The 24289-nt window shown below is 43.5% G+C and overlaps 1 protein-coding gene across 1 annotated transcript in view; it reads right to left on the bottom strand.

The window, feature by feature from the left end:
• Positions 1 to 24289, bottom strand: part of LOC138303637 (alpha-2-macroglobulin-like) — a 219002-nt gene that overhangs the window by 126216 nt on the left and 68497 nt on the right. Inside the window, exons 10-15 of the mRNA XM_069242934.1 lie at positions 17015 to 17130; positions 16502 to 16657; positions 14253 to 14489; positions 13235 to 13292; positions 5157 to 5302; positions 1738 to 1890 (exon numbers count right to left, since the gene is read on the bottom strand). Coding sequence (XP_069099035.1) covers positions 1738 to 1890; positions 5157 to 5302; positions 13235 to 13292; positions 14253 to 14489; positions 16502 to 16657; positions 17015 to 17130 — 866 coding nt within the window. The remainder of the gene's footprint in view (positions 1 to 1737; positions 1891 to 5156; positions 5303 to 13234; positions 13293 to 14252; positions 14490 to 16501; positions 16658 to 17014; positions 17131 to 24289) is intronic.

Below are 24289 nucleotides of genomic sequence, written 5' to 3'. Positions count from 1 at the left end.
CTGCCAGCAGCAGCAATCCTTTTATAATAAGAACATAATAAACTCTGTTTTTGCTATAAAATGGGTGGAGCCACAGGCATGACCTCAGTGTGCATGTTTGTTTGGCCGGCCATCTCAGGCCAGCCATACATAGATGCGCACCAGGCTCTCTCCAACCCGGCACCACATTGCCGGGTTGCAGAGAGCAGGCAAAGGCTCCCACTCTGCTTTTGAGCGCCCTGGCTGGGAGCTCCATCCAGTCCTAGCGCTGCTTTCATACTGGCAGCAGCATGAAATCAGTGGTAGGATTGGACGCAGGGCAGGCTGGGAGGCTGTGCCTGCAATGCAAGAGGGAGCGGATCTCAGCGGATGGAGCAGCGCTGCTCAGAAAAAGGGTACGTTTTATTTTTTTTATGTTATTTTTTTTTTTGGTCCGCCCGCCCCATTTCCCTCCAGCGAGCCATCCCTGCTCATAGTATTTGTAAGATTTCTGGTTCTCTTTCAAAGCCATTCGGTGTAGCTGCCACTTTAACCATAGGCAGCTGAAAAAGACAACAGCCTTGGCCCACACAACTTGCGTCAGTCTTGCAGTTGGACAATGCCTCCTGGGGACGTGAGGTGGTCTCCTGTACATCAGCAGGGATAGTGTACTCGGGGGGGTATGAGATTATTTTTAATTCCATTACTTTTTGGGGTGTTGCAATAATTCTGGTTGCATGACTTACTAGGAGGTATATCCAGAGACCTTCCTAGTGCTGTCTAAACCATGGACGCCATTTAGGGGTTGCAGCTGTGACCCCTGCCTTGCCCCTCGTGACCTCTGGCACTGTCTTTGCAGCCCATGACAACCCCCAGCTCAGAGCCTGGCACAATCAGCGCCAGGAACATAGTGCCAGCTCGCCTCACGGACATTGGTAGAGGCCCCACTTTGTTTTTTCTCATTTTTATTTATTACACTGATTATGAATAATGAAAGATTATTCACTATTAGTGTAGTAAAAAACGGACAACAATTAGTTGGAACATGAGCTTCCCAGGCAGCAGAGGTAAGTTACAAAAATGCTTTGAACTGCATGCTGTGTGCGTGCTTGCGCGTGAGTACGTGTTTAGGTGGGACATATGTGCCTACATGTGAATGTGTGTGTGTGTAAGCACGTGCCTGAGTTAAACTGGGGGTAAAAGGGCGTGCTGTGTCATTTCCGCTTCCCCTGGCATTTTTGTGGATTAACGTTCATGGTCTAAACTTGCCAATCCGTTTAAAACTGGCCTTCCTGTTACATTCCCTTGTCTTCCCATGTTGGGTTAGGCTAGAGCTGGAAGTAACGGAGAGGCAACTGGATTTTTAACGTCTTCCTTCGGAGGGTGGAAAGAAACCCCTAAACGGAGTCAACAAGAACAATAATGTATGTTAGAAACAGGAAAACTCCGTACATCGTGAATGACAGTTACAATCAACCAATGGCTTAATTACATGGGCTGGGCAATACGTGAACGATGCTTGACAACCAATGGGTGGGGGTGACCTTCTGCCCTCTCTCTTTCTGCAGAACTGGCAGTATCTCTGCAGGACAGCTCATGCTCTCTAAAGCCAGACCTAGAAAGAGGCAGGGGGTTGAGAGACGAGGAGAGAGAGGGGTAGAGGCGAAGAAGGGCAGCAGATCGGGGAGCATCCGTGAGTTTTCAGTACTTCTCGGCCAGGAAAAGACGCCACCTTCGTAGGAAGTGGACGAAGGCGAGCAGAGGGGAGAATAGCCTTACCTGGTCCCCCCAGGACAAGCCATAGTCGGGGCTCAGGATGCCCACACTCGCATCCTTGGCACAGATGGCGCAGTGGGAGCCTGGTGCAGCCTGTATGGTGATGCTGACGTTGGAGCCCGGGCGGGCCTTCTCTGGAGAGAATGTGACGTTAACCTGCGACCAGGCGACATAAGACGTGAGTAAAAGAGCGTAATAGCAAATGAGTACCACATGGGCCATTAGAAAGCGGCTTACGTCTACTAATTGTTACAGGCATACGTACATACATTTGACCCCCATCTCCTATTTCATGAAGTTAAGGAAAAATGTAACGAAAATCAAGATTGTTTCCTAACACATTTCAGCAAAATATCTACTCCCTGTTGAGGATTTTTATTCCTCTGTTTATTGTTTTTGGTTTATATTCATGTCGTGTGGGCATAGCCATGTAACTAGCACAGACCAGAGGGTGTAGACGTTAAAACGGGAGAGGCTATAGCAACTGAAGGGAAGATGGAGACGTTTATCATAAAGGGGTTGCTTTGAACTCTTTCCAAAGCATAACAGGCCTGTCTGTTAGCCACGGATTAACAATTTATTGCAAATTAATGTACTTAACAATTCTATCCCTTTCAGCCTACATAATGACATCAATTACTTTTTTTAATTAGCAATTCCAACTTTTTCTACATTTAATTAAAAAAACTTAACTTTTTTCAAAATCCTAACAAATATTTAAATAAAATTCGGATTGTTTTATAGTTAATTTGTTTTTAAAAATATTTTGTGGGAAAAAATCCAACTGTATACATTTTTGCTAGATATTTTCCATCATATTTCGGTTTAGAATAAGAGAATATTCTCTACGACCACCTTGTAAAACATTGAAAACTCTGCCAAGTCACATAACTGTTGTTTTAATACCGAATGTAATCTGTCGACAAAAGAAACTGATCCTTTTCTTTCACAGACTGACAAGGGGGGGGGGGGGGGGGCGCTGCCTGGGCCCGCGAGCATCGGACAAGTACTTCAGGTTTGTGGGTCCGAGGGATGCTTCAGCAGTCTATTTCCTGAAAAATAAGAGTATCACGTAGAACCCCCCTACGTCATCATTTGAATCATCTAACCTCATTTTTATTTTATTTATAAACATCTTCGATATCATTTACGATAAGTCAGATCTGCAATGTGTTTTAGGATATTCGTTCTCGTTGCCGGTCACCTGGTGACGAACCAACATCTCATGGCGAAAAGAAGATGGGCAGAAAACTCCCTTGTAGAGTTGGTGCCCAGCTCGTTCCCAAAAGTCCTTCACCCCTATATAATCCCTTTGCCAGATTTACATCTTCCCCAGGGCACAGGAGGTTGCTTCACAATTCTGAATTTGTAAGAGGTGAGCGAGCAAGCAAATTAACAGGAAGAACCGAGCCAAGGAGCTGGCTTGGCTGTAAGAGCCCCTGCATGGGCCACACCTTGAAAATATTCGACATGTGATCATGCAAAAACGTCATGTTCGAAAATGTTAATGTGTAGGTGTAATTCAAACAACTGTATTCATTTAACACATGGACTAATTTCACCTTAGTACATCAGATTATATCTCCGCATTAAGAAGTATTTATTAAAGGTGAGAGATTTAAACATAAACAGAAAATAATTCCTTTGTCTCTGATAACAATGTAATTGTTAGTGAACTAAAAGGCAAGTAAGTTGTCATGTGTACTCTTCATTTGGCCTAGATTTTTATTATAGATGGAGTAAAATCACAGGCTAATAAATGAATTACAAGAGCTTTTTTTGTACAGTGCACATCCTGAACTCACGTATTTCAAGGAGCTCTCACATGTTATAACAAGAAAGGGAGGCTAGGTTTGCCTAGAATCACACAATGTGGTCAAACAGTTTCACATTCTAAAATGTAGCCACTAGATGGCATCAACGGTTAGTGTTTATTCTGAATTCTTGGAGAATTTGATTTGAGTATCAATGACAGACAGTAGATTTACAACATGGGGCAGGGGTGTCTTGCTTCTTGGTGGGGGGATGGGCGTGGCCTGGGTCACACAGTCTGCACTCATGGCTTAAATGGGTGGTACCTGCATGGCCCCAATTGGGCTCTATATTGATATCGTTAACATCACAGGGGAATACACTGACTAATTTCTGTCAAAAAGGTGTTGAGAATACACGGTCATCCAATCCTTGGCCTCTCTCCAGAGCACACACAGACAACTATTGACAAAGCCAATAGGCCAGGCTGGTTTTATTTTAGGTGTATGTCGATTGTTGTGTAATTATAGCTCTTTGCAATGACAGAAACCCAGTGCTTAATTTGTAAAAGTACCAGGGCCCTCACCAGAGGCCACTGTAGCTTGCACCACATAATGATCACGGAAGTGCTGCCAATAATAATATTAACACAACTACTAACAATCACACGCCTACAAATGTGACTTTTCAGCCTATTGCAGGCACCTAAGGCATGAGAATGGCTTGGGCGGTTGTTAATAGTCATTTTTAATGTATATCGAATTAATTAACAACTGTTATTGTGCTCATTTCTAAATTAAACAAGCTCGTGTGTTGGCAATTAAGGGCTGGTGCTGAGCACCGGAAACCACCAACTCAAATTAAGCACTGCAGAAACCTCAAAGAGAAATCAAAATACTGGTAGAGTGGCACGCTATAGAAATCAAAGAAATTAATTTTAGGTGTTTAAGCCGTGCCCACAACTACAAAGGCCAAACCCCTTTTAGAGAGACCCCACCCTCCCGCCACACACACACATTTTTCATCCCACTTAAAGCCCTGCCTGCACTCCTCATGATGCTAGAGGGGGCAGGCAGTGGGCAGCACCCAACCCTTTCCACCCACGTTTTAACTGGTGCAGACCCACTTCCAGTAAAACCTAATAAACTTGGCTGCAGGCATACTGGGCCGCTCAGAATGAAACAAAGCTGTATCATTTGGGGACAGCGCTCCAGCCATCTTGGTATGAGAGCCTTTGTGTGATGACGATTATTGGCAAGAAACCTAGACATTATGCTTTTAAACACTGGCCATGTTCTGGAATTAAAAATCAGATAAGAAGCACTGAAAAATGACCAGAATTTGAGAGGAGAGAATGTGTGTGTTTGTGTGTGTCGGTGTGTGTGTGTGTGTGTGTGTGCGAACCTTAGATTTCTCACTGCTGAAAAAACAATATTCTTACACCTCGCAGAACTAACAGAAAAATAAAATTATACAAGTCTCGTTTATTTTTCACAATTAAGGGAACTTTACCTGAAGACTGTTTCTAGAACTCTAGGAGAAAGGCACATGTACAATGATCATATATTTTCTTAATCTCAGAGCTATTTATATTTGTAATTAAAACCCCATTTTCTATATGCCACCACTCTCCACCCCCGTATGGTCAGTGAATGGCAGGTCTATCTCACCTTGTTCTGAAAGCAGCGTTGCACCTCGAAGGTGGTGTGGTGGCCTACGACCTCTCCGGAGGGCATTAGAATTGTCGCCAGAGCTGTAGCTGTTGGAGCCAAGTCTACGTCCACTGTAATGGTCAATGAAAAGGAGCCTTTGCCATCTACAAGAGAAGGACAGGAACACGTCTGAAAGAGCACACAACTGGTTCATGAACGAGGTATAAAGTAATAAACTTCAATGTGTCAACATCTTTGTAAAAAGATATAGGAACACCATACATCTGCCAGACATATTTAGGCCTACATAGGGCCAGATCTATAAGGTCCTAGCACTGCTTCCGCCACACTAGCGTAATTTATTTTTACGCTAATGTGGCGTTAAGGAGGCCATTCTCCTTCGCCATATTTATAAATTGCTGCAATGCTTGCATTGCGCTACTTCGTAACCCCTTGAGGCGTATTATGCTTGCGGCAGGCATAATGTATGCAAGGGGGGTGTTCCCCCACAGGGAGGTACGTAAAAATGGCACAGTGACATTTACAACATTTCTCTGCGCCATTGTTAGCATCATTTTTTACTGGTGTTAACATGACGTGCCCATTACTTTCAATGGGCCTCTCTTTACTTTGCAGGATTAGCACCACAATTTATGGAGCTAATCATGCAAAGTACCACAATAGCATAATAAATTCTGATGGTATTGTCCTAACGTGCACCATGGTGAGCCATATTGTAAATACAGCGCACACATGGTGTTGGGGAGGAGCGGGGGGGCGGGTCAAGAAAAGCGGCACATCACAGCTGATGCTCCACTTTCTTGTAAATTTGGCCCATATGCTGGTATTATACCGCTAAACAGCAAGTACCAGCAGTTTCCAGATACTGTCCAAGAGAAAATGGCATTAAAAAAAAAAAATACATTCTGCATATTTATAGAGTTCCACCCTGGTCCCAAATGGGAGCTCCACCCCGTGTATTGTCATGAGATACGTCACCCTTATTCAGTGGTACCCAGTGTATCAAGGGAACGTTGCATAGCAGGGGGACATTTTTTTCTTTTTTTTTACATAGGGACGTGGAGATAGAGGGAGAAAGTAAAAACCCCACATTTATTTTCTGTACCTTGGGGTGCTTCCTTGGATTGTTGGTGGTAGGAGTTTGGCTATATTATAGAAACTTGCACTGGAGCAAAACATCGAAATCCATGTGCTAACAGGTTTTTACTTCAGCCCACATTTTTTACAGTTTTTTGGAATCCTAACTTTCTAGCCTATCTTAATTTCTTGGAATGTAAACAGACTACTAATTTAGCGGAATGACGTTGTTCCATGTTGTAGTCTTTATATTAAATACCTTTTAAAAGGTTTTTAAACAAACCATCTAAATAATTAACAGTTTTCTTCAGCGAATTTATCCTGTCATCATTAATGTAAATATTTATAATGCCAATGAAGGAGCCTATTCACTTCTGATAATACACAAATATTCTACATCCAAAAAAATGACTGTATCAGTTTACAGATCACATTATATTCCTATTTCCAGTATTCATTAAGAAATTCGAACATGTGCATAATTACCTTCTAATGCCGTAATTATGCAATTTCTCAGATGCAACACCAGATTATAGCACAGATAAGCCTAGTCTGAAGTTACCTTCCATGGATGCCACAGAGCCGTAGTCCAAAGGAAGCCACTGAAACAGCATTTAGGACACCTGAAAACAATTTGAATATGAGAAGTAGGGCTTGGCAAGCCAGCATTGGCCAGGTGTTTACAGGGTCTGAGTGGTAATATGTGGAGTTGGGGTGGGAAGGCAGCATTAATTAGTGGCCTTCATGGTCTGAGTACAGCTGTGGGTAGTTGGGGAGAGGGATCAAATATAAACTAACTACAGAGTGGGGTCCTTGGTCAGACAGTGTACACAAGACAGCCTCAGATGCTCTCTTAAAAATGCAAGCCTGCTCCTCCAATCCTTTCACTTAAGAAAAAAGAAGAAAACTGAATCTGCTTACATATGACGAGTGATGAAAATCAAAAGCCTGGTAGGGTGCATACAATAGTCAGACTGATGTGCTGAATACCAATCGCTTTTGCAGGGATAGAACATGAAGAGATGGGGTAGATCCTCAGTCTTGTGGCTGAAATTAGTTTTTGCACAATTTAGTATTCATTCATGTTTGTCTTGTCGTCAATGATGAGTTGTGAGTGGTGGCCATCAACATTTTGAAGAGGTGCAACCCTTACTCTTGCCTATTTAGTACCTTTTCGAAGAGGCTGGCATGTGTTCGCCCTACCTGGACATTTTTTGTTTAGGAGGTGACTAGGTTGCTCCTAATAATACAGCCTTATTCGTTAACAAAGATGCTCCTCATAAGGTGGAAAACCAAAGAATCAGCACAATCTGCAAAAGTTATTTTTTATAATTATTTATATTTTTTACTGAAAGAATTGCTACATTGATTAAAATCTACAGTCCTTAATAGCATTTCAGACATTATCAGCAGGACCTCAAAGTCAATACTGACAAACTGAAGAAAGCATAGGAGATAGTCACATTGGGGCACATTCAGATATGTGTGCATCGGTGTAGAGAGAGCAAAGCAAAACAAATTAAAATATGGGTTGAGTAGGGCAACTGGGAAGGAAGATTTGAGAAAGGGGAGCGTGCGCGTGTGTGTGGGGGGAGCGCGCATGAGTGGGGCGAGCACACGTGTGTGTGTGGGGGAGCGTGTGTGTGTGAGAGAGTGAGAGGAGGGTGAGAGTGGGATAGTGAGAAGAGTTTGTGGGACACAGTGGAGTACTTCAAAGAGAGTAACTTATAAAGAGAGCACGACAGCAAATCTGTAAAAGGAAGTTGTGGGAAAGTTATGAGAGACAATAGTGACAAACAGTAGGAAAAGCGTGTGTGTATAAACCGTCCTAGAGGAACGTGAGGGGTAGGGACGAGAGAGAAGGGTGACAGAAGATGGAGAAAGTTGGGCATATAAATGAAAATGGACAGATTCTATATTGAAATAAATTAATTTGAGAAATGAGGGGTGGCAAAGGTGTGAAACGCACGCATTTATGAATAAGTAGCGTGGATGATACAAAAGAAACAAAAAGCATGCTAAAAAGACATTTTGATTAAGAACAATGACAGATACACTATTCCTAGATAGGAAAGAGAGGCAACCCTAAAGTTTAGGAGCAAGAGCCCTCACACATCTGATTAGATGTCATGCTTCATCATTGGGGTGCTCCTCGTCAGACTGGCGCTGCAATGTCTGATGGGCTTCCCATAAGGGGGCTCTTTGCCGGAGATCTTTTAAATGGACCTGCCGTGATGAACTACAGGCAGGTCAACTTACAAGCTAGGAGAGAGGTATAAAATTGGTTCTGAACCCCTAAGGGAAAAATTCACTTTTAATAGGTAGAGAGGGGACAAGACCAAGATTAAAAGAAAATATATTGAAAGTAATATGAGATAATGCTCAAGCACTTTCCAAATATAGTGGGGGGTAAGAGATTATCTCTAGGCCACTGGTATATAGGTCTACATGTTTCGCGTCTCACGGTCTCATAGATCTACTGACGCTTCTTCAGGACCATACAACATATATGGATACTTCTCCTGTGACAATCAAATCAAAACATTTATAAGGAGGTTTTCTAAAGATCTATCTGAATCAAACTAAACATCGTAGTCACTTACAATAAAGTGTACTGTCCGTCCAGTCACATTAACACAATAAGGTCGCCCGTCCCCTGTTGTAGGAAGGGCTCCATAGGAGGCACATGCATGTAGTTGTCCCTAGGAGTCTCGAGACACTGCCGTTTGCCGCACCTACCCCAGCGTGTCCTCCTGAAGTCCCTTCCTACAACAGGGGACGGGCGACCTTATTGTGTTAATCCTTTAGCTAAAGCCTGGAGTGGTAAAGTCCCAGACAGTTCCTTTTTTAGGATGCAACCCAACCGGAAACTCACTGTCAGCAGAGTTTGTTTTCATGTTAGCAGATAAGGGCTTCTGCCAGAGGTTCCACACAGGTGCATGAAACAAATATTGTAAACGTGACGACCACTGGGGGCATTTAACATGACCCAGCTAGGCTCAGGTTCACTAGGCGAGGCGGGGCTCGATGGAGAACTTCCCACTGGGAAGGATGCTAGGGCTACATGTACGTAGAATTTTGCACATCGCAAACAGTGAATCGGGTCGTTTGCGATGTGAAAAATGTACTTTGGTATGTTGAGAGACATTTTTGCAATTCGGTAAACTATTTACCGAATCGCAAAAAGGGATTGCGAGTCGCAATTAGGAAGGGGGGTGTTACCTTCCTAATTGCGAGTCGTAGTCCCATGTATGATTGTTTTGTGACCATGATTGCAGTCGCAAAACAATCACAGTTAGCACCAGTGTCACACTGGTGCTAACCCATCTGCAAAAGGGAAGGGGTCCCCTGGGACCCCTTCCACTTTGTGAATGGCAGTAAAAACATTTTTTCAGAAAAAATGAAACAAAAACGTTTCATGTTTTGTTTTTGAAATGCATCTAATTTTCCTGTAAGGAAAACGGGCTGCATTTAAAAAAAAACTGCTTTATTTAAAAGCAGTCACAGACAGGCCACCATCCCTGTGAATATTCATGAGGTACGGCATTTGCGACCCCCTTGCAAATCGCAAACAGTGTCATTGACACTGTTCAACATACAGTTTTGCTGCTCGCAAATTGTGTGTCGCTCTGACTTGCAATTTGCAACTCGCAAATCATTTCTTTGGTACATGTAGCCCCCAATCTCTTTGAACACAACAGTGCCTGTGGGACCACTGGCTTCGAGGAGGGGTGTATGATTGACAGTGTCAAAGGCTGCTGATAGTTGTAATAATATCAGTGCCCTGAAACCACTCTCAGGAGCCTCAAGCCATCTATGGATGTAATAGGGCATTTCTTTGCGGCACTCTTCCATTTGGTAACCACTTGTGATATAGCTGCTGGACACAATTTTGGAGCACAGAAGTGGGTGGCAAACAGTAACCGGAAAACAAAGAACGAAATGTACATGACTTTCAACAATTTGACAGATATCTCCCCTTCAACAAGACTGCTCTGCCTTCTATGGGGAGACGTCGCTGTCTATTTAAAAAAGCTAAACTAAAGTTTCTGAGCAATGGGAAGTGGGAACGTGGGATGTTTTTAGGGGCGTGTAAAGTATTTACAAACAAATATCGTTTTGCGAAAATCCCAATAGTAGGCCTAGCCATGTTTCGCAGAGTTTCCCAATTTAACAAGACCGATGATGGTGGTGTGGTGATATTGACAGTGGTACATTATTGGTAGTGGCATTGCTAGTATTGATGGTGGTGGGTGTCGTTGGAGTTGGAGATGATATGCATTGGCGGGGTGGTGGTGCTAGCGGTGGTGCTGTACTTGAGATGGGATGATACTGGTGATGGTGCTATAGATATTGGGGTAGTAATAAGGGTGCTGTCAGTGGTATCGAGGTGGTAGTGATATTGATGGTATTGATGGTGTTTGTATTTCTTAGTTGTATTGGTTGTGGTATTGGAGGTGTGGCGTTGGTAGTGGTGATATTCATAGCCACATTGTAGTGATGGAATTGATATTGGTACTATTCGTAATGTTGGTTTTGGTAGTGGTTGTGGTGTTGGTGGAGTCTTTGGTGATGGTGGTATAGGTGGGACTGGTGGTATTGATGGGGATGTGTTTTTTGTTTGTAGTGTTATTATAAGTGCTGTTGGTAGTATTAGTGTTGCTGGTATAGTGGTGTGTGGAAATTTAGTAATGGTGATGGTGGTGGTATTGCTGGTAGCAGTATTGGTGGCATTTGAACTGATTGTATTGGGGGTTATGATACTGGGATTACATTTATCAGATATAAAAATTGAATGTGGCAAATGTGAAAGTTGAGTGCACTTTCTGGTTGTAAAAAGTCCCTTGTGCGTTGCAATGCAAGCACTACATAGGAGGCGGAATGATCCCATAAACAGCCATAGTAAGGGTTGAGATACAACTATTCCTGTGGGTGGAGCCAAAACACACTTTATGTATTTCTTTAAAAACTGGTAACAAAAGGTCTAGCAGGTCTGGCCTAAAATAAAACATACAAAGCGTATGTAATATTCTACCTTGTACAGATGCTGAATACATATAATTTCTCCTGTTGCATTTGAAAATGCTGTGACTAGAATATTGAACACAGTGCTAAATAGGCAATGTTATATATGACACCACAAGGTGTCAGGTTTTTTCCATAAAAACTTCACAACAGACATCTCAAAGTTGGACTCTAGCAGATCAACCTTGTACCACTCTTACCTCAACCCCTCTATATCCTACTATTTACTCCGGAGGTGCTAAGAAAAAAAGCATGCAGGGGAAACCACAGAAAGTAAAGGGGATTCACTGAGCATGGTTATCTTGTGGTAGACCTGACATCCTTTTGCTTAGAATTATTCCAAGTTTTTGGCTTCACCCATCCTGTTTTTTTGCACACACAAATGAACACAAAACTAGCTTTTTGTCAACCCAGACATCGTGTAGCCTTGGCAGGGGAATGGAAAAATATTCCAGAACCAGATGTGGGAGAAGGACAGGGTATTCCCTCACACACAAAGGCTGGAACCAGGTATAAATATTAGATTCTAAGAACAACTTTTCTGTGCAATCCGGGACCTGTGGAGCACTTCAGTCCTTCCCTGCTACCAGAGGACTGCTCCGCTGCTTGAAGAAATTCACCATCTACTTGATCCAAGGACCACCATAAGTGATTTCAGGGCTCCTGAGGTCTTGAAGCCTTCTTCCTTTGGCCTCTGCTGGGGTCACCGTTAACCCCACCCCCCCCCAACCCCATTGAGCCCCCAGGCTTAAACTCTTGGTAGTGGTGTTGGTGGTACTTCTCCAAAAGCTGGGATGTAGAAAATCTTTCAACAGCACTTCCAAGAGAACCAACAGAAGCCCAGGACCTACCTGCCAGACAGTCCACCCAAATGCACAGTTGGTCATCCTGACTTTGCAGTAGCTCCCGCATTGCTCTTCTCCACAGTAGCAAATCCCTTTCAACAGGACCACTCAGCAACAATATCCAGCCAGATGGAGCCATCTTTAGCTACAGCCTGCAGCTTCGAGATTTTAGACTTCCAAAGTTGTCTAAATAGAATGTAAAAATCTTACCCCGGGCTTTACGATGACCAGCTCCCCATGGATGACCACCTCCTAAGTCTGGAAATCCAGCTTCTCCTGCCTGCAGATTTTCCTGTCCTCGACAACGGCTCCACAGAGACTTTGTCCAGCAGCTTCCTGGTGTTGATGACTCCTCCTGGGACACAGCTTCCTTGCCCTACTGAACTATACCTTCTCAAGAACTTTCTGCTGGATTTTTTAAAGTCCTAAAGTAACCTGACACCAGGCCAATCCATCTTGTCTATACGACCAACACTCTATTGCGGTCTGCCTTCAATTTCGACTTTGGCCCGGTCATGCTTGACCAGATACCTGTGGTTGATGCTTAGGTTTTTTGGTGCTAGAGTTCACTAATAACTTAATTCATAACTCTGGTTCCACTGATTGGATGTGATTGGTTTTACACTTCACTTTCCTTAGTTCAGTTTTCTCTATTTTTCTCAATAGCTTTGGCATTTTTCTTATGTTGTGTTTTCATTTTATTACCTTTTGCGTGTTGAATGCATTCTTTACGCAGTGCCTCTAAGTTAAACCTGACTGCTTTTGTTTCAAACTTCCAAAGGGTTAACCAAAGGTTAATTTAGTAATGTTTGTGGTTCACCCTACAAGGATTGTTCCTGCTTGAGTAGGATTTCCATCCTCACAACCAAAATCCCATTGTCCTAGAGCTTGTGATTCTGCCTTCATGACCCCTGAGACCAGGGCTAGGAAATATAATGCATGAGGTAGAGGACCTCCTGCTACCTCTGGTTTACCTGAACTGATATCCATGCAGAGGAGTCTAACATGGGTTAGTGCTGAATGTTGACCATGTGGTTAGAACAGCCATTACTTTAAACTTTTGGAGAAGAATTATTAATCAATATGGAAAAGGAAAGAGAGGAATTAGAAAAAGTTGTTCATACTCACCATTGTCCAAGGTGACAATCACTTCACCATCCAGCTCTATCTCTGCTTGGGCCATGACCTAGGGAAAAGGTTTATTGGAGTGTGAGTAAGTTACGGCGCATGCACGCACCTTCGAACGGGGCTTTCCTTATAATAAGAACCGCTCATGCAAAGGGCTTCTCTTCCACCCTCCATCTGACTGACTATTGGCTTTAGCCCTTGCACCATCTCCAGTATGCTCTCTTTAAGGCCCCAGTAATTGCCACACTGACTATGCAGTGTGTGGCACTGATGCTCTGTGATGCCAAGGTTCAGTCAGTGTCACATTCCAACTGGAGGTCAATGCAGCACCAGGGTCTGCATACTCCATGACAGGACCCAAGCTGTCATTCCTCCACCAAAACCTCCCTGCTGTGGACGAGTGTAACATTGTGACTCGCCAGCTTGTGTGCATGCTGCACTGATGTGTGCTGCGTACAGGGCACCACTTAATGCTAGAAGAGGTCAGTCCTGGATTAGCGCCTCAAGCTGCTAAGACCTCATGCAATGTAGGCACTGACTATTAGAAGTCACTGATAGTCCAACGGCTGTCTGCTCCCATTGAAGCCCTCAGTCAATGTCATATATGTGACTAGGCACTATGTCACTGCAACATTTCTTTCCTTTGGGTATTAAATCGCATATACAAATTATATAGTGAGAAACACCAAAAGGTAGTAATTTGAACTTTGAAAAACAATTTGCTTGAAAGGAAGTTTGAAAAATAAGGGAATGTGTGAAAGGTTTGAAAACAGAGCAATGACAACTTGAGGATAAGGTTTGGGTTAGTGGTAATGTTATTTATAATAAAAGTTACTAACTTCGACTTGGATTTGTCTTGAGGTTACATGTGGCATTGTCACTCTACCGTTCCTGGCAGGAAGGCTGCGGCCTAAATTCCACTGGACTTCGGAAGCACTGACCTAAAGTATTACTTCCGGTGCACACCCCACCCACCATTACCACCCAGTCTACTAATGGCGCCTTCCGCGACACTCACCTTGTATGTAGCGGTGACGTTGTTGGTGTTGGGCAGCAGTGACGTTCTGTTCAAGATGACATCTCCTTTAATGGTGACAGGCTGTCCGCAACGCTGTTCTCCCTCAACAGGCCACACTTTCAGGAAGCTCCCACTCGGTGAGTAGCAACGTTGGATAGTCAACTGGGGGTAGTTGATGGGCCGCCCCGTCCAGCTTGGGCTGGAGTCAAAGCACTGTCGGTTTTGGTCATACCGGGCCTACTCAAGGGAAGAGATGAAGTGGAGGGAAATAGAAACAATTACCACACATTGGTAATGCCGTTATATGTGGCTTATAAATGAAAGTGCCTTTTGTGTCACTAATGGCTCTAGGAACTGAATAAGTCATCATGCAAAAGCTCTGTAACTGAACTTTGCACTCATGCGTCCATTAATAAATCCACTGACTCATCCTTCCATTCATCCTTCGACACAACCACAATAAAGCACATAAACAACATATGCAAGATTAAAAGAATACAACTAGAAAAAATAAAACATGCTGCCTTCTAAACGTGTTAGGCATATGTTTGCAACAACAAAATTAAACATAGCAGTGGGTGTTTGTCTTCCAAAAGTATTATTTAAATAGCCTATCGTTGTTTTAAAAGTCAAAGCATAGCTGCCATATTTAGGACCAAAATGTTAGCCATGTTGAAATGGTAAAACAATGGTACACGATGGAAAACAGCAATCCTTAGTGATCTCCTGGTTTTCAGGAAGTGACCATGTGGAACGCAGCACACTGCAGATGATGTCAGCATCAAGCATGCAACCCATTGGCACTTCCTGTAGAGAGGCAGAATCTCCAATAAACTTTTAAATAAAAAGAGGAGAACAAAAACGATTGGCTAACCAGCCCGGACACTACACACTCAGTTCCAGGTGGTTGTACACACGAGATCAGAAAATGCCATCATTCACAGGGCAAAAGAGCCAATGACAGATGCAGACAGATCCATAACCTCACACAGATCACTGTCATGCGTGAACACAGAATATAAGTTACACTCAGACACACCAATGGCAGCACAGAGTGGACCCCAGGCCCACCATCTATAGATAAATATTTATATACGGATGTCTGATTTATTTATTCATTTTTGTATCACAACATCATGGCGGACATCTAGAATGTGATCTCAGCAAGAACCTTTACAGTGCAAATCTTCTCCTCATATGGTTTATCAGAGGCAGTAACCGACATCGAAATCATTCCATAGGAAGGTAATCTGACCTCTTGGGTAACACAATACCTATCTGTAGGCTTTAATAAAGGGAAATAACAATTCAAAGTTTTGTAATTGTGATAATATCCTGTGCTTAAATTGAGCATGTGACTGCAGGTGGGCCCCACCGGCACCTTTTTCTGGGCATCAGCACCAATTTTTTCTCATAAAACTTTGATCAAGAACTAGAGAGAAAAACACAGAAAAGAGAGAAAGCAGGAGGAAGAAAACACGAAAAAGAGTGACAAAGGGAGAAAGCGGGGAGATGAAGGAAAATGCTGCAGTGAGTTTGAGGGGCAGGGAGTTCATGGACTGAAGATGCACGAGGAGGATTACAGCAACACTCCCACAACAGGTGGGAAGCTTGTCCATTTTTTTCTCCAAAAATGCCTTTATTTTAGCTGCCTCTCACTTGAAAAGGTCTTCAACGTCAATGCAAATGGCTGGTGATTTTTGTTTTCTGACTCTCCCTCTTACCGTTTCACAAATATTGCCACGTATGACACACGGCGTTCTGAATTCAATATTTTGTTTTTTTTGTTATATTTAGATAGTAGAACTTGGACCTAACTGATGGTGCAGGCGGGCAGGACAATGTCAAGCTCAGGTTGTTACAATGCAGTGTGGGCTACTGCCAGAAAAGAAATGGACATTAATGAGCAATTAAAGCACCCCTCACTATGCAATTCAGAAAAAATTGAAACCCAATTGCAGGTTATCGTGATCAGGGAACATATAAAGAGCCCTTGGTTGCTGTTCTGCACAGCAATCCAGCATGGGAAAAATAACCAGACAAGCAGACTTTTGGGTGTATATATCAGTAGTGCAGCAGGTGCAGTGGCACCGTGGCCTAAACGTCTGGGAGCCTAATGCACTCACATGATGGCTGTATTTTACTGCTCAGGCTGTGGGTGGGGTACCATTCACATACTAGCACCAGGGCCCACAGCACTGTTGCTATGCCACTGACGTGAAGGGAGAGGGAAAGACAACGCGACTCACCTCAAGGACGAGGCTGCCGGTCGCGTACTTCGAGGTGTCGAAGGAGAAGCTGCAGTCGCCGTTCTCATCCGTGACGCAGTTGGCCACGTTCTCGGAAGCTACGTACAGTGCGATGCTTTGGCCACGGATACCCTTGTCCCCACTCCTGAGGATGAGCTAAGGCGAAAACAGCAGGGTCAAACAACAAGCCACGTGTTGACTGGCATAAAAAAGGTAAAATCAGAACATAAGAATAAACAATGGTACATCTATAAAATGTTCAAGCAAGGAGTCGGGCAAAATAAATAAAATATATATACTATATATGTTTAGCAAAAGCTTCATGCTAAGAGTTGTGTGGTGGCCTTGACAAAAAAGGTAAATTAAATAAAAATAAATTATATTTAGCCACTGTCAACAGAAGGGAATTTAGTAGTGTGGAATGTCAACGTCAATATATATCTATACAAATTATAATTTATTTAACCTTGTGCATTGGGGAACTACTCACCAGATGAGGAGCACAGCACTTACCGAACCAGTGACATTAAGGCCCTGTCTGTAGCACTTGTCAGTGGCCTGGTAGTTGAAATAAGGAGTTTGCATCAGCCGCGAGATGTAAACATTGGCCTTCTTGAAGACCTGCACACCTGTGGGATGTGAAAAACAGACAAGTGAGCAAAGCCCCAGCTTCACAGTAGATTTTACTGTTAACTGAAATACAGCGATCACCCTCCCCCACAACAAACACACTTCCCTCCAGTGGGTGGCGAAGACCCAGAGACCCTCCCTCCACGCACCCTTCTTTTAGTTTGCGTTCTGTCTCTCATAGTTTTCTATTTAGAACTGAACATACAAAACTAGAAATATCTGAATGCAAAGGAAAAGTAGGACTGGGTAAAATACTCAACATCAGTGCTGGGGATTACGCCCCCTCTCCGTCCCTCAGATCTCTCATTCATTTTCAGTTCTTAGGCCCAGATTTACAAGAATTTGGCACATCAGTACTGATGCGTCTGATTTCAAGACACCACCACTACCACCTAACAACACCATGGTTGTGCCGTATTTACAATACGGAGCACCATGGCACACGTTAGGCCAATAGTGTCACAATTTATGACGCTTATGTGGTGCTTTGCTGCATTGGTGTAAAAAATGTTGACGCTAGTGCAGCAAAGTGCAAGGAGGCCCATTGATTAAAAAGAGTGCGTCACTTTAATGCCTGGTTTGAGCAGGCGTTAAGAATGACACCAAAAATGGTGCAGCGAAATCTTGTAGATTCCATTGTGCCATTTTTTGGGCCTCCTAACATCGGAACATCCCCCTGGCATACATTATGTCTGGTGCAGGCATAATGTGGCGTGAGGTGTCGCAAAATGGCGCAATGTATGCATTGCATCACTTTGTAAATATGGTGCCAAGATTTTTGCTTCGTTGAGCCACATTAGCGTGAACAAAAATGATGCTAATGTGATGTAAGGTGGAGCTAGGGCCTTGTAAATCTGGCCCTTAACCTCTCTCTGCATCCTCATTGCCCCTCCTACCATCTTTTCTGTTCCTCCTGGAACCTTAATGGTATTGTGTGTCTCTTAACGTGTGTTTGTGTGTGCAATAGCTTTGTTTTCATCTATGGGCAGCTGACTTTACCCCCTCTAGGCCCCCACCGCACCCACAATCCCTGATTCATCTCCCATACTGTCTCCCTTCCACCCGCCCTCGAGTCTGTTTTTCTCCCCACCACCCATCTGAGCGCTGATGCGAGTTTTACTCAACACATTTGAAAGCATTAATTTGCCGGATTTCCTATATAATCTTGCTCCGCTGGTCAGGAGGGCGCTCTACTTCCAGGCTGAAGAATCTATCATTCCCATTAGTACCCCAGGACTGAGAGAAAGGTAAAGAGAAAAACTGTGGCCGTGGCGACACAAATAATTCTGTGTCAGGACCGGAGGCTCAGATTATGCTTTTTCTTTCTTTACTGACTTAAACAGCAGCCAATCAAATACAAGTAACAGAAAAAACTACACATTCCAAGATGCCTAACATACCATCACATAGTCCAATCCAATGCAAGAGGCCCAATGCTCTCACCAGGGCATCATTTACAGATTGCTGGACCCTGGTATCAAGGGCTTCCACTAGATCCACTTCCAGTTGATTGCCCAACTCCTCAGTATAATATTCTGTTTCTTGGTCATCCCACTGAGCCATGACCAGAATTTCTAAGGTACAATAACCTTTAAAAGAATATTTAATATTTATTGATAATGCTGGAATCAATGGGGGAGTGCAAAACCCCAATCCAGGCAAAGTAGTGAAGTGCCCTTAGATAAAATGTGGAGGGAGCTGCCTGAAGGCACTCTCGGCAGAAGCCTTGTTTTAATTTTACAACCCAGACAAACGTTCTTTGTTGCTGGGCGTCTGGGAGCACAAATTGAGCTGTTTGGAGGCACCAGGACACACAAGCCGGTATTTCAAGAATGGAAAAAGATCAGCTCGTTTAGACGCACGCGCGTACAGGTTAAAAATAGAAAGGAGACTGCAGGGAGAACGCAGCTCCGCTCCCGCTCCACTTCAAACGGGCAATAAAATCTTGGCGAAAGGCCAAAATTCAAAGCGCAAGGGCACTTCAATACACACACGAGTAACAAGCTGAATTGCGATGCTTAAGCAATCGATTGTAAAAGTAATTACAGTTATATAAACACATAAAACATTAGAGAGAACAAAATTGTGTACTTATCTGCTGCGAAGCAGCAAAGAAAGAGGAAGTGACATCAAAAGTCAAAGGACTTATGGCAGAGGACATGATTGGTGATTGGACCATGTGATGGGATGTAAGGCATCTTGGGATGTGTAGTTTTTTCTGTTACTTGTATTTGATTGGCTGCTATTTAAGTCAGTTAAGAAAGAGAAAGCATAATCCTCGCCTCCGTGTCCTTAATAGAATTGAAAATTCTTGACGAGTAAGCTAGAATTGTTTTTATTACATGTTGTTCATTTACTTGTTTAACATTGTTGCTTCATTATTTCGAACGTCTTTTGGGCTTTTCTCTTCAGTTTGATGTCACATTTGTGTTTCCATTGATGCTGTCCTTGTTCACTTGCTTAGTGCTCACTTGCTGCTTCCGTGCGTGTGTGTGATCTCTCCACGCGCTGTAGGGATGGGTGTGCAGCTTCTAATTGTAGGAATGCCCTCACTTAAAGGCACATGTAGTACTGACCTTTTGCCATTATCTAAGCACTGACAATTGTATACGTCTTTCATTTACGACGATCCATTGTATGTTTAAATTGCATATCTTTAACTGGAGCTTGCCATAGTATGTTTTGGCGTACATTTCTTTAATTGAAAGCCGTGCAGTGTAATATTTAGCATATATTACTGTAACCGGAGCCTCTCTTGGTGTTTTACATCCATTTCTTTAATTGAGGCCTGTTATAGTTGACTTTTCCATCCGTATGTGTTTAATTGAAGGCTCCCACAGCATATGCGTTTCTTTAATTGGGGCATAGTAACTACTTGGAGCAATAAATTAAATTATAAAAAAACGGCATCATGATACATTTGTGCACATGCATAGCGTTGCATGCCTGCATGTACGTCATCACACTGCAGGGTTTTGTTTTTGATTTTGCCGATGTTGCTCCAAATCAGCAAACAAGCATTTCATTGCATATTTTCCCTTCTTGCTGATGTGGAACAACATCAGCCCAAAGGATTGGCAAAGCCAAAAATCAGGTACCGATAGTGAGAGGCTAGATATATTAGCTTTGCCAATGCTTGTTACCCTTGTTAAAGCTGTCTGGGAATTGGTTGCTCCTCATTAATACCAGTTAAACATCAAAACAAAGCCATAAGCTACAAAAAAAGGTTTCCAGTCAACCTTGATAAAAGGACGTTCATTGTACGGCAACATGCGTTACTGCATTTTTTGTAACTTTTGAACGGTTTGAGCTAGAAACAATTTTTTTTTGGTTAAAATCTGAAAATGATGCAGCAGATGATGGACTGTGTGCAAATGTGGCAAATGTACATTTCTGAGTCCTGGGTACCTTTATTATCTTTAGTCCCTACATCATGGCCATAACCATATGGGCCCAGTGTGAGCAGTTCAACTTCTAGGACACCCCCGTGTCATTTGTGTAAAGTGGGTTGTCCCACCCAAAACATAACATTCCTCCTCAACCCATAATAGCAAACATAAATGAATAATACATTGAACAAAAAACAGATACGACCTGCTTTAATTTAAACACCAGGAGGAGAGAGACTGCAGGATAAAAACAACAGAGAATAGAAAGAGGAAAGGCAAGAGAGAGAGAGAAAGTGAGATAGAGAGAAAGTGAGAGAGAGAGAGAAGAAAACTGTGTACATGGCAAATAGAAGAAAAACAACGCTCTAGGCAACTATAGATGACCATCCTCTTTAACCATCGTTCAGTTCAGGTCCATCATTCAGTTCTCTACGAAATCCTTCAGATGAGCAGATCTTGCAGGACGAGGCCAGAGATGATATCTCTCTGTCCCTTGTAGGCTGGAGTTTTCACATGCTTCAACTGGCCTTGATGGCTGTGAGAAATTATCAGGAGCTGATGGCACATGGGAAGTACTTCCCAGGGATATGCGTACCCCAACCTCTTAATAGGGTGTCACGGCTGGAGTCAATTCCACTCATCTGGGATGCCCGGATGACGGGATTTCATTGTCATCTTCTATGTCCTGCACTGGGGGGGTGTTAAGTTTCTCCCCCTGCCTGTTCACAGGCAGCCTGTAGAGCTTGAAAACATATATATTCTTCATGATAGTTTCTACTTCTGGGCAGTTATAATGGTGCCTTTCACAGATCGCACCCTCCAATGATCATTCTCAAATGGTGGCAAGAACTTACTACGGGAATGTCTATTCTTTATCAGCACTAGATTGGCAATTTTGATTTTGGTGCAACTGGCTTGGACATTCGGTCTTTTTGCTTCTGGAGCTGATGAAGAGCTTGGGAAACTTGGCTTTGGAGTGCTGATGGTTCTTCTACCTGGGGAATAGTGTCACCCACTGTCCGGTTCAGACACAAAGAGCTGGGGCTCATTGTGTTGTTGATTGAGGCATGAGACAGTTTTCCCTTAGCAAGGCATAGAGAGCGCATTCCATAGTCTGTCGATTTACCAAAGCAATTTGTGCGCATAAACCTTTCTGCTTCTCCGTTGGCCTGGGGTCCACGGGGCATGATTTTCCAAGGATGGATGCCCCAGGACTACGAGTATTCAGCAAGTTCCTAATTGGAGAAAGGGTGTGCCTCTGTCAGTGCATAACTCTTTAAGTGGTCCATGAGTAGCCATGACTTGTTCTAGTTGGAGTATTATTTGGCCTCCCGTCGTCGAATCCATTATTTTATTTTCTGGGTACCTTGAAAGGTCATCTATGACAACTAACATATTCCTTCCATCAAGAAGGCTTCCAAAATCTGCACTGGCCCTCTACCATGGACCTGGGGGAATGATTTCAGTGAGAATGGGTGCTGGTGGTTCCGCAGGGCTGGCACCTTGACACCGTGTGCACTGATGCACTGTTCATTCCACTAGGTGATCCAAACTAGGGCACCATACCTTACACCACAGTATGGATTTAGTTTTAACAATACCCTGATGAGCCAGGTGAGTGAGGACAACCATTTGTTGTTGCGGAGTTCTCTGGATCACTAGGTGGGGGTCTCTCATTAAGTATCCTTCAGGAGACACAAGCAGTTCCAGTTGAACATTGTGCAGAGAGGCCAACATCAATTTTGCTTCCTCAGTACAATATGATTTGTCTTCAATGAGGGTGTGCCATTTTCCTGATCCCATGGTGGGGATAACAATTGGAGACACCCGTCAGTAGGAGTAGCTTTGATGATTTCCTGAAGAGAAATGGGTAGCGGTCTGGACCGTTCTGCTACCAGCCGGAAATACTCCTCCACCTCATCTGCATCCAACTCTTCATTCACAGTGGCCAGTCTCTCATGTGTTGACAAGAAGTCTGCAAGATTCTGAGTTCAAGGGTGATATACATCTGTGATGCAAGATTCCTGCAGTTGCAGGATCCATTTTTCAGTCCTTGGTGGTGGCTTAGATGACTACCCCATGAACAAAGTGCCTTGTGGCCTGTATGAACTATGAATGGCCGACCTACAGATAGATGTGGAAATGATTGCAGCCCCACTGTACTGCAAAGACCTTATTTTTAATGTGGGAATAATGCTGTTCAGTCTCTGTCAAGGCATGGCTGGCTAACACTAAATGAGCCCAGTCAGCATTGCTTTGTCTTTATGAAATTACAGCCCCCAGACCAGTAAGGCATGCATCCATGGACAGTTCTGACACAAGATTGGAATCAAAGTAAACCAAGGTGGTATCTGTCGACAGTGCTTGTTTTGTTGCCTGAAAAGCTTTTTCCTGGGACGGACTCTAACTCCAAATTGCATTGGCTTTCATCAGTTCTCGCAGTATATGACAATATCTAGAAAAGCCACACCCCTGCAAATGTTGTGGGCACCTGTGCTGACTGAATGTCGTGGACCTTCTCTGGGTCTGGCATCACCCCATCTTTGTAGAATTGTTTCTCAAAGAATGCAATCTCCCTCTAGAGGAAGGTGCACTTCTCTTGATGAAGCATGAGGCAATTTTCTCGCAACTGTTGGATCATTGCTGTCAGGGGGTCAAGGTGTTCTTTCAGCGTAGGGGCATGCACCAGGATCTCTCAAAGAGATTCAGGACTCCTTCAAGGATAGCGAACACTCCCCTGATTGTGTCTTAAAATACTTCTGCCACACTTGACACCCCAAAACAGAGGCGTTTATATCTCTGCAAGCCCATATGGGTGTAAAAAGTGGTAATTGCTCGAGACTCCAGGTCTACCATTGGCTGGTGATATCCGGCTCATAGATGCATTTTGGAAAAACACCTAGAGCCACTAACTTCTGCCACAATGCCATGCACTGTAGGCATCAGGTGAAGCTCATGCAGAATAGCCAGATTGGGTAGGTGCATGTTGACGCATATCCTGACTTCCTCTGGCTGCTTGGGTTTTTGCACCACCACAGTCAGGGACACCAATGGATTTGGACTGTCAGCCTTCGCAATGATATTAGCTGGTTCCAGTTTCTTTAGTTCATCTTCCACCTTTGGTTTCAAGGTGGAAGGCCAACCTGCTATGTTTTAGCACGACAGTCTGAATCGAGTTGTTGATGTGTAGGTGTATGAGGCAGTCTTTGAGGCACCCTATGCCTTCAAACAAGGGTGCGAACTCTGCCACCACATCATCCACACTTTTTTGATGTACACTGAAAGTGAAGGAGACGAGTCTGATGTTTGATGTGTTCTGCTGTCCAGCAGCTCAACAGTATCCCTGAACCATCATTGGTGACATACATATTGGCACAAGTTGAATGAGATTTATGAGAGATCTCTGTCATAAATACTCTGGCCAATGGGAGAGGAGTCTATATGCGAACACCTGGATGGAGTCAGGATGCAGGGCAGGTTGTACTGAGATTGTCTTTAGCACAGATTGTGAGATAATGTTAATAGATGCTTCAGTGTCAATCAGAGCCTGCACTTGATGGCCAGCGAGGTGTACATTGCATTTTGGAATGCATCTTCCTGGATGCCCACCGGGTTGCATGGCATGTATGACATGAACAGCTCCTTGTACCTCATCCTTGTAGATGTCCTCTTTATATTCTGGAATGTTTGGTGTGTGCAGAGCGTTAATTGGCTTTGATTTTTTACCCTTATGATGTGTTGAAGGTCAGCTTACTTTTGCAAAAACGTT

The sequence above is a fragment of the Pleurodeles waltl genome, chromosome 7, assembly GCF_031143425.1.
Source record: "Pleurodeles waltl isolate 20211129_DDA chromosome 7, aPleWal1.hap1.20221129, whole genome shotgun sequence".
Lineage (NCBI taxonomy): Eukaryota > Metazoa > Chordata > Amphibia > Caudata > Salamandridae > Pleurodeles > Pleurodeles waltl.
Note: the sequence above shows the minus strand (reverse complement) of the source record. Positions and strands in the feature narration are given on the sequence as shown.